At 39.4% G+C, this 11,359-nt stretch overlaps 2 protein-coding genes across 2 annotated transcripts; one reads left to right on the plus strand and one right to left on the minus strand.

Annotated features, from left to right (window-relative positions):
• The first annotated feature begins 6,082 nt into the window (after window positions 1-6,082).
• Window positions 6,083-11,135, plus strand: LOC129731176 (UDP-N-acetylglucosamine--dolichyl-phosphate N-acetylglucosaminephosphotransferase). The gene is made up of 4 exons (XM_055690983.1): window positions 6,083-6,435; window positions 6,494-6,614; window positions 6,670-7,118; window positions 10,542-11,135. The coding sequence occupies exons 1-4, from the start codon at window positions 6,242-6,244 to the stop codon at window positions 11,038-11,040; spliced, it is 1,263 nt and encodes a 420-aa protein (XP_055546958.1). The 5' UTR covers window positions 6,083-6,241; the 3' UTR covers window positions 11,041-11,135.
• On the minus strand, window positions 7,298-10,329 carry LOC129731174 (beta-1,4-mannosyl-glycoprotein 4-beta-N-acetylglucosaminyltransferase). The gene is made up of 2 exons (XM_055690982.1): window positions 9,765-10,329; window positions 7,298-9,145 (listed from the first exon to the last, which is right to left on the minus strand). Exons 1-2 carry the CDS (start codon window positions 10,127-10,129, stop codon window positions 7,876-7,878), a joined length of 1,635 nt encoding a protein of 544 aa, XP_055546957.1. The 5' UTR covers window positions 10,130-10,329; the 3' UTR covers window positions 7,298-7,875.
• Window positions 11,136-11,359: the final 224 nt, after the last annotated feature.

Consider the following 11,359-nt stretch of genomic DNA (forward strand, 5'->3'; position numbering starts at 1 on the left):
CTAAGGGTATGGTCGGAGAAACAACTACCTAAGGACTGGTTGGAAGGACCCATATGCCCTATCTACAAAAAGGGACATAGACTCGACTGTAGTAATTATTGATGCATAAGCCTTCTCAGTATAAAATTCTCTCACAGATCCTGTTCCAGCGACTAAGGCCGTTGCGGCCGTCTTTGTTGGAGAATACCAATGCGATATTCAGATGTTTTTGAGACAGATCCTCGGGGACAAAACTTGAAGGCACACCATCTCAAGCTGTGGCAAATAAGGCTTGAACATGATTTTCCAACAAAACTTATTAAACTGTTACGCGCGACGCTTGACGGTTTCACATCAAGCGTCAGGACAGCGGGCGAATTTTCGGACGCGTTTATGACGTTATATAGTCTGAAGCAAGGTGACGGGCTCTCGAACTTGCTGTTCAACGTAGCTTTAGAAGGTGCAATACGAAGGGTGGGTGTGCAGAGGAGCCGCACCATCATCACGAAGTCTCACATGCTTCTGGGCTACGCGGACAACATAGATATAATTGGTCTCAACCGTAGAGCTGTTGAGGAGGCCTTCACGGCTCTCAAAAGGGAATCTGCGAGAATTCGACTCACCATAAATACTGCCAAAACGAAGTACATGGTGGCTGGAAAAGAGCCTGGTAGTTCTGCTGGAGTTAGTGCTGCGGTGGAGATGGATGGGGATATTTTCAAAGTGGTCGACGTGGTTGTTTATCTTGGTACTTTTTGGTCTATGACAACGAGGGGGGCGCGAGGTGAAGGGACGGATTGCGGCAGCGAATAGGGCTTATTACGGATTGCGCAGCCAGCTTAGGTCCCGTAGCTAACACATCCGTACGAAATTTGTGCTCTATAGGACTCTGATCTTCCCGGTGGCACTTGGGATCTTCGAGCGTAGAACCCTACGATCAATACTCGGAGGCAAACTAGAAAATGGTGTGTGGTGCAGGCGCATGAATCACGAGTTGTACGAAGCAGAGTCTATGTGTATATATAGAGTCGCGCAAAGAGTAAATCTATCGTTCCGGCAACACAGTTTTTGTGCCGTTTGTTGCCAAGAGCTATACAGTTCTGTTTTTCACCATGCATAAGCGAATATCATTTTTTGATATTCTTCACAAGGTACACAGTTTTGAAAGATTACACAGGTGATGCTTTGTTAAATTTAACTGAACCAGTGTACAGATTTAATGTGGGATTAAAATGTGTAGTTAAAACTTCGGAAAAACACATATTCTTTATCACGCTTGATTACAACACTTTTCATCCACTCCTAACATTAGCACTTTTACATTGCTCGATTGGTACCCTACGTTTTGGTTCCTTTGATTTCATCTTTGCGCGACTGTATATTATAAACATAGACGCTGGTACGAAGTATACAAACAGGCTGATGTTGTCGAGCTGATGCACGGATGGTAGAGCGACCGGAAAAGATAATATTTAGCAGAGAACCGGGTAGAGTCCGACGACTTCGAGGCAGACCTCGCACGCGCTGGATGTGTGCTGTCGACGAGGATGGCTGCGTAAGTGAAGACTGGAGATAAGCAGCCCAAGACCGAATTTCGTGGAGGTGTATTCGTATCTCAACGATCTGTCGCCATAGAAAAAAAGTAAGTAACGTTCTCAAGGAAGCTTGGCCCAGTGACTTTTGTTTGCAACCTACAAACCACATCTCTACGACGCACAAACTGTATTAAGCCTTGCAGAGTCCCTACCATCTGAACGGAGTAAGTAGCATTGAGTCAGTTCAACGATGGTTTGTTCGCTTTGCTCTCCTCTCCGTAGACTACCATGGACTAACCCCTTTCAACTAACTGTCTGCAAATTCGTCGGGATGTAATCAGAGCTATATTCGTTTCGAAAGTGTTGACTTCACGGTTAGATTGTCCGGTGATTCTCGAGCAACTAAACATCTATGCTAGACCATGTATGCGAACAAACTACAGTAGCTTCGGCACGATAATCCGTCTACAACGCCATTTTAATAGTTACGCATCATAATTCGACTTTGACCCCAGCCGCGAGATAGAAGAATCATTTTTTAACACTAGCACGTAGTTCTGAAATTAAGAAAATCAGTTGGGCCACAACGCCTGTTGATGTAGTTCTGCAAATAAACAAACAAACGCCGATTACTCGAAATAATATTTTTGGTGTTTGGTTCAGTTGGATTGCCTGCCGACAATCGGAGATTGGATTGAAACTTCAATTTGTGACTACGAAGGTGCTGATAGGGGAACTGCTCCATTATTCATCTCATTAAGCCGATATTAACGAAGAATGCACGGATTAAACACCAAATTTTCACGAAATCTTTGAACAAATAAGCTAAATATGCTTACGTACTCTTATGAAATCGTTTAGCATTGTATATTTAGTAAAATTAGCTAGATTTATCCTGAATTTTGTAAAACAAATCATTTTTCACAACGCTTCCATATCCATCTCAAAACTTGAATCACTGCTCAATTATTGATCTCACGATGCCCCTATATTCATCACACTGTTAATCATGAATAAATCACATTATAATGAATAAACGTAGGCCGCAGCCCATCGTAGTAGTTACCTAGATATCCGCTGCAGTTGTTAACGTGCAAAATAGGTAACCTACACTGAAAAAACTGCGCACGCTCCATCCAAGTGTTTAATCAATTGGATATTAAAATGACTCCACATTGTTATTAGAAGAATTTTTTTTATCAAACTAAATCATTTTTCACTTTCGTTTCAAGTTGTCGCACACATCAACTTACATCCATGAGCCGCACTTCTTTTACGTATGATTACAACATCCCTTTCAAGTGAATTACACTTAAATCTGCCCCACTGTTTCATCACAGTGATTATCATGTGCGAAACACTTTCAGGTGATTATATGTTTTTATATGTCAAATGAAGTGCCGTTTGTGCTGAAAAGTAGAAAAATGGCGAAAGATGAGAAGTGAGTGAGTGTAATACGGCTTAGAAGTTCGACGATTTTCCGGACTACATCTGTAAGTTTTTGCAAGGTAAGTGATTTATGTCACGTGAAAAAAATCGAATTCTAATTTTATTTCGTTCTTCCAGCACAAGATTACAGAGATTCTGATGAAGGCATCTTTACGCTTGAGGCAAGTATTTGTTTACTAATTAAAATTAAATTCAATTAATTAAATTCTTTGTTTGCTTACAGGCTTCGTCAACAGAGAAGTAAAGATTATACGATAAATTATTATAGTAAAAATTAAATTTTAAGTTTTATAAATAAAATAAAGGTTATTTAATATGCAATCACTTCCATGTAAAACTATTTTCATTTTAAAATCGAATAAAAACCATTCTAAGCTCAGTAAACATTCATTTGAGATTCAAAATCCAAACACTTTATGTCTATATGTCATAACACGATAATTGAAAGTGTTTTCCTTTTGAAAATGAAGTGCTGGCATGAATAATTCTAAAGTGTTTCGCATATGAAATCTATATGTTTTGACCAGTAGGGCGAAATCAAGTGCAAAACACTTTATAGTGTCGTGTCGAATTATTTGAGTGTAGGTAACCACTACAGTGCTGTAGGTTTATGTCAATTATGTCGGAATAATTCAACATTTTCAGTATGATTTTTTCGCATTAACAGAAACTGATTTGGCAACTCTTAATTTTCTTCAACGCAGTGAAAACAGCTGAGAATACATACAGTTGAAATTTAGGAATTGTAGAAATTCATCTCATATATTTCTGCTAATTTAACCCTCTCCCGCTCACACGGTTTATCATTAAAATTTATAGCTTCACGAGAAAATTCAAGCTGAACACTTTGTAGACTTGTTGCTAGTAAGGCATATAGATTTTTTAATTCCTGTCTCTACAAATCGTACGTATTACGGGTACAAATGAGTTTAACAAGAAATCCACGTGGTTTCTGGCGTTTCATTGATTCTAAGCGAAAAACTTCTGCAATACCAAAAAATGTCTATCTGAATGAGACTACATCAGACGCTATTGTTGGTTCTTGCCAGCTGTTTGCCGAGCATTTCTCTTCGGTGTTCTCTACGAATTTCTCATCCAGAACAGAGATAAATGATGCCATCCGTGATGTTCCCGCTGACTTGGTTGAACTGCGTGCTTGTACTGTAAACGTAGATATAGTAGTGTTGAAAAATGCCAGGTTGTCTCATTTCATCGTAAATTACAACCAACAGTGTTCGATTACCATAACAAAAAACAATATCGCACGCTAGCCTGGGGGGCTAATGCGGTCTAGATCAATTAGATTAGTTGAGAGAATTCGTTATCGATATTGTTTTTGGCACATCTTGCATGTTGTAGGATAAGTACAACGATACACCGTGCCCCAGTGCTGAGTCGAGAAAATTTCCAGCTCGAAAAGATCCTCGACCTGATCGGGAATCGAACCCGATATCACAACCGTGTGAGAGAGCTAGCCGACCGACATCGCTAACCACAGAATCACCGGGGTTCGATTACCGTATTGACGGCAAATTACTAACTAGAGTTAGTAAAGTGACTGATTTGGGAATTTTATTGGATTCAAAAATGACCTTTGATCTGCACCGTTCTGAATTGATATCGAAAGCTACACGACAACTGAGTTTTGTATCCAAGGTTGCTAAGGACTTTTCTGACCCATATTGTTGGAAGTCTTTGTACTGCGCACTTGTACGTCCAGTTTTAGAATATGCAGTCATCATATGGCATCCTTACCAGATAACTTGGAGACTTAGGATTGAACGGGTTCAAAAACGGTTTATTCGCTTGGCCCTAAGGAATTTACCCTGGCGTAACCCCGACAGTTTACCTTCATATTATGATAGGTGCCGGCTCCTGGGATTAGATACTCTTGAACGTCGAAGGAAGTTACAGCAATCATTGTTTATCGCTAAGCTTTTAAATGGGGAAACTGATGCCCCTGGACTACTCCAAATGGTGAATTTTCGTATCCCAAACAAATCTCTTCGAAACACGAAGTTATTGCAACCAATTTATCACCGTACCTTGTGCGGAAATAATGAACCGTTCACAGCGTGCGTTCGTAGCTTTACTGATGTTGAGGAGCACTTTGAATTTGACGAACCAACCCGATATTTTGTAAATAGACTTAGAAATGTGATTAGCTAGTTTATTTATTCATTAAGACTATTAATTGTCAGATGGATTATTCAAATACAAATACAAACTAAAATTACTGTCAACTGTAGTATTTTGCAGAAAATGCCCAGTGATGCTCTGGGGCAGCATATAAAAGTTTATGGAACAATTGTAAGCACAACAAACTATTTTATGTCAAGATATGATGATTATAATTTTTGGTGCTATAGAGTCACCATGAGCGGGAAAGGGTTAAGCTTGTTTTGGGAAATTTGAGGTAAACATTTCAAAGATTAAAGTATTCTTAGTGTAGTGGTCCGCTAGTGATGAAAAAAACTTTGGTTGGCTACTGAACGAGTCCCGTTGTAGCCGTATAGAACGCAACGATGCGCGGATTTTGTTTTCTGAGGTGGGTGATTGAGTTAAATGAGTTTTCGAGTGCAGATGCCCGACTATAATATCGAATTTAGTGCTTTTAAGTGAGTTTTTGAGGATTATACGTTATGAGGAATCTAAAGTGAACTAAGAAGAATCCATTCCATGGATTAGCAGATTGGTTTAAGAAGAAAATATGCGTTTTTTCCTGTTTTCAATTGTGTTTACATGTTGAATGAGATGAATATACGGGCTGAGATGAATAATGGAGCAGTTCCCCTATTTGTTTGGTTTTTGCATGAGAAAAAGGAGGGAAATATTTTTGCTTTTGTCATCACACACATTTTGACAATTGCTCGCCTAGGTGCGAACAGCCTTTAAAATCTTTTTCAACTTCTTAGTCGCGAATTCTCGTCGTCGTAAACATCCAAAAGAATTTCGTCCAATGTTTGCCATTATAAATCGCGGAATGCTGGATAGGTTGATGCTTTCGAACTGCATTTTTTCTACATAAACAGGACGCAGCCGTTTCCATAACTTATGGCTAGCTCAAAACATAAAACTTTCCCATATTATGGCTGTTATAGGAACCAATTGACAGCTCAGAACCGGCGATGTGTCGATTGTGATGCTGGTAGTTAGAGTTACACTGTTGAATTGAATTCAATCCTTATCACGATATAAACATTAGCGAAATAAGAAAACTTAGACTTTAGTTATATTTTTTTAAGAGTTATAGTTTAAAGTAGCAAAAAGTGATCGCAATGTCTTTCTTCAAATCGTTCGAATTTCGTGCCTTTGGCAGTAGCTTCAGCATACCGCTGCCACTAATAGTAAATGTGATGATATCCTTCGGGGCCTTCTACGTGGGTCAACATTTAATTCCACGGATGAAGACAATGTTCATCAACGCGAATCTCTCTGGAGTTGACATGAACAAGCGACAGAAAACAAGAATGTAGGTTAAGTACAAATTATCTGTCGAATTTTTAAACAATTGGATAGTCTATTTCCAGACCAGAAGCCATCGGTGTTGTAACGGGATGCATATTCCTAGTTTCGTTGTTCCTCTTCATTCCGGTACCTTTTATGAGCAATTTATCAAACGGTGATACTAAAGAGTTTCCACATCACAAGGTACAAATTATAACGTTTGCGAATGTTGATGTTATTAATACTTGAACATTTTCAGTTTGTCGAGTTCATCGCAGCAATGTTGTCGATTTGCTGCATGATATTGCTAGGATTCGCCGATGATGTCCTGAATTTACGGTGGCGCGATAAACTCTATCTTCCCACGATTGCATCGCTACCGTTGCTGATGGTTTATTACACGAACTTCAATTCGACAACAATTATCCTGCCAAAGTATGTTTCTTTGGTGCTCGGGAACTCAGTTGATATCGGTGTTCTATACTATATCTACATGGGCATGCTGGCCGTGTTCTGTACCAATGCAATAAACATTCTAGCCGGAATTAACGGGCTAGAGGTGTGTCAATCGTTGGTGATTGCCATCTCGATCGTCGTTTTCAATCTGATTGAAATATTCGCTGGAAACTGCAAAGAAGCGTACGAGTTTTCGCTTTACATAATGCTACCGTACATAGGCGCAACATTTGCCTTGTGGAAATATAACCGGTGAGTACTGTTTTCTGTTGTTGAATTTGGATTTCTCATTTTTTTCAATTCTTGTACCCTTTTTGTGCCCGTTCTTCACACGGATGGACATTTGTGCTTCAGTATAATTCATAAATCGTTTCGGATATGAAAGAAAATAACAATATTTTTTTAAATAATTCAACAATAATAACGCAAAGCATTTATTCAGACCAAACAAAAGGAAGCATAATCACAATACGCACGATTTCGTACTTAAGTCAGCCAAATCAATAATCAGACGTTGCGAAAAAAAAATCTACTAGTTCATTGATAACCTAGAATCGGCTAATATATTTTAAGTATAATCGAGTTGAAAAGTGTTACCAATTTCATTTTTTATTTGCGATACAAAATACTTTTTTGTTATGTTTTTCTGTGCCGATTATTTTGTCTAAAAATAGTTCATTTCAAATCTATATGAAAACAGGCAAATTTTTGTTAATGGTGCACTATCTAAGCAATAATTTAGTTCCATTTGTGTATGTATTACATTCTAAGTTGAAAGATGCGTTTTCAACTATCCCCTGCACACATACCAAGCTCGCTCTTGTGAGATTACGATTAGAGTATTGAATGGGGTAGAAAATTTTGGCTATGCTGTTGTTATTCACTATTACCGAACTGCATGCTGTATGGTTTTGTGATGAGTATACGATAGGAAGTTTAATGTTTTCTGAGTTGATTATGTTGTGCTTGATTATGGTGTTGACTCTTGCTGACGCTGTATATTTCCTGCTTAGCTAAAATATTCGTCATCAATTACACTGTCCTCCCAGCGTGCGAACAGATTTATGACGATATTATCAAACCGCCAGCTGTTCTTGCGAACATACTCCGGTGCATAGTACTTGTCTGTGTGGCGTTGTAGTTTCACTAGATTTATTTTCCCGTCAAAGTACTTCCCACTGGCGATCAGATTTTGAACGTACTCTTCATTCATAACGTTGCTTTTTTTCGGGTCAGGAAGATATGACGATTGGTTAGCTTCACTAAAGCTATCTCTGCTAGTAGTATTACCTAAAGCCATGAATTCTAAATATTTCACTATATCTATTGGTTGGTAACAGTGGCGGCAGTACCATCCACCATAATGATTCAGATCACCGATTATCATCACTGGTTTATCGATCCCCAGGAGGGCTTCCGGGTCGGACCGATAAGCTTCGTCTACTGTACTTAATTGACAGGCAACCCCCCCAATTCTGGTATTTTCCGGATGTTGCCAGAAAAAGCCGAATACGTTGTACTTCAGTCGAAACTTAACCGGCTGCGGCCAATTGTCGTACCAACGGAAATAATTGACTGCCCGCCGGTTTAAAATCTCGTCTGTTTGGCTGTACAGTAGAATATCTTCCGGATGCATATCGTTTTTTCTGACATATTTTTTCATTTTGCGAAAAATGTTCTTCCCACTACAACTGGGATCTTCCAGCAGTAGAATTCTTTCTTGTGTTTTCTTCAGAAAATCAGTACTTTTCATATGAGCCCCTATGGAGTAAGTTTCACTTTTCATTCCTTCAACCACCGAAACTTGCCTATCACACAACACAAACAAGCTGACGATTTCGATCAGTTCCATAATCTGAACCTCCAGCACTTCCACACTGATAAAGTTAGTATCGATGATGTAAAAAACTCGTTTGGGTACCTTCCGAGGCGCGGCCGTTTGATTTCTAGGTGGGATCTTTGACGCTATGAACGCTCTCCAGAGCACTTCCGGCAGGCCGCAATCCGGCCCATGCCACTCTGGCGCACACTGGCAGCGACCATCAAAGAGTACTTCATTCTCCGGTTCATCTACACGCTCAATTACCTGCTCTTCCAACTCTCTCACATCTATGTCTAATTTGCCTGTTTCCAGATCAGTCTCATTAGTTTGCTTCGTACGTGGTGTCCCCGCAGGCAATACCGATTTCTGCGCCGTTGGCTTTGCTTCCGGAAAGAGGGTGCCCTCGATGAAGCACAGTCTCTGTTGCTCCCGGTAGCCATCGTGATAATATATTGACCTAGAAAAATAACGTGCTGTATAATAACTTTCTCCCGAAAAAAATCTTTGTAAAGTAGGTCCTACTGTAACATTCTAGAATGAATTATTTACTTTCAGTTTAGCATTTTCACAGTTGATTCTTATACGGCCCGAATATACGGTACCATTTTCAACCTTTTGTCATGCACTAAACATATGCGGACAGGCGAGATTTTTTCACTATTACATTTACCTTCAAAAAATTAGCCTACAATTAGCCTACACTGCATTTACCAGATATTTTTTGGGATCTAATCCAAGTATGGGTAAAAATTATCAGTTGTTTCTGAAAAATAATAATTGTGCAACCGTCTAGTGGGACTGTGGAACCGGCAGAGGATGTTGTATAAAATCTTTATAAGTTATTTTTTATAAGTTATTTTTCAGGTTCAATTGATTGGAACAATAGTTACGATTGCGTCACATAAATCGAGCCCTAAAGATATTTTTAAATCTCTGCACTATACAAAACTAGTATGACCATTTTTGGCCGAGGCGTATGCAGCTGCACTTCAGTCTTTCATGTATCTATTTTCAATCGATATTTTTTCGGGGCGTTTTGCTCAATGTATAGCGCAATCATGAAAATATCAAATTACCTGTAATATTGGTTGTATTTGTCCGGGGTGGGGACCGCCCTAAGCCGCACTGGTTTGAACCGTGGGTGCCTCAGGTGTTGGACTTCTTGCCGAGATATCGTTGGGTCTTCATTCAGTGTAGTCAGGGTAGCACTTTGGTTGCTGATGAATTTCACATTGAACCAGGAAGATGTCGAAGGGATAACACCCTTCGATGCTGCCAGTAGATGGCCCACAGGCCCGTCGTTGCTGATCGTCTCATCCTGCTGGATACTGCTGACCAAAAGCGATCCAAAAGCCAGGAACATCGATATCAAAAATATTTGCAGCAGGAACAGACCCCATAGGAAAAATTTAACATCTAACTTTTTGTTGGTCAAAAACATTGAGCCGGTGAAAAATCACTTCGATTTGTTACATTTTTCTTTGCTTTTTCACTAGGCAGTCTATCGACATACTTCAGCAGACATTATTTCTGGATAAGAAAAGAAATTCTATTAACATTTACTTAAGAATAATGTCCGTCTGCCCGAAACAGCGCTTCACTTGTGAATGAACGAATCGAATGACAACGAATGAGTCATAAAATACGATGGCGACAGAAATTCTCTTTTATCCTTTTCGTTTTGACAATCATCTGTGCTGCTTTGCTTTGTTTATATTCGTCGTTCCATAAAATTATCACTTTAGCAAAGACACCTACCATTGCCATAAAATAACACGCTGCAACCTATGGCGTATCAGAAAAAGTTTATTGTCAGCTTTTTTCTGTTACATACTTTTATTTTTTAATTACAGATATCCTTCGCAGGTTTTCGTAGGAGACACCTTCAACTATCTATCAGGAATGACTTTTGCCGTGGTTGGCATTCTGGGACATTTCAGCAAAACCGTTCTACTGTTCTTCATCCCGCAGGTGATCAATTTCGTCTATTCCGTGCCGCAACTTTTCCGCTTCATTCCCTGTCCGCGACATCGACTTCCCAAGCATGATCCGGAGACGGATTTGCTAAACTTCAGCAAGACTCAGTTCCGAACGAAGGATCTCAATATCGTAGGAAAATTGTGCTATAACGTATTTAAGCTGTTGCGAATAATCCAATGCGAGGAGAGTAAAGACGGTACTGTTACCTGTAATAATTTTACGATTATAAATTTTGCCATTCTGATAACCGGGCCTATTCGAGAGGAAAAGTTGAATAACTTGCTAACCGTGTTTCAGATTATCTGTACGTTGTTCGCCTTTACCATACGATATCCGCTGGCGCATTACTTTTACGATACGATTAATCAATAGTCTTGTTATAGTTTTCTTTAAAACTAGGTTTGTAAAAGTAATTTATGACTTTTTTAAATACCAAAGGGATGCCACTAGATATTTAAAAAAATGATAAGAAAGAAGAGTTTTTCATTCATACCGAAAGCATGACTGGCAATATTGTGCAAAATGACTGTGCGTTGTACGAGGTTGTGGCGTTTGTTCGTGCAGCTTACAAAGGTGACAAAAGTTTTTGTTTTTCTTATCAATAGAAATGATGACTTAGAACCGAGGTGGTCTAAGAACGTGCGAATCAGTCACGGATCAGTTGTCAGACGCGGCGGCATCTATACGCAAA

This window comes from Wyeomyia smithii, chromosome 3 (assembly GCF_029784165.1).
Source record: "Wyeomyia smithii strain HCP4-BCI-WySm-NY-G18 chromosome 3, ASM2978416v1, whole genome shotgun sequence".
In the NCBI taxonomy this organism is placed as follows: domain Eukaryota; kingdom Metazoa; phylum Arthropoda; class Insecta; order Diptera; family Culicidae; genus Wyeomyia; species Wyeomyia smithii.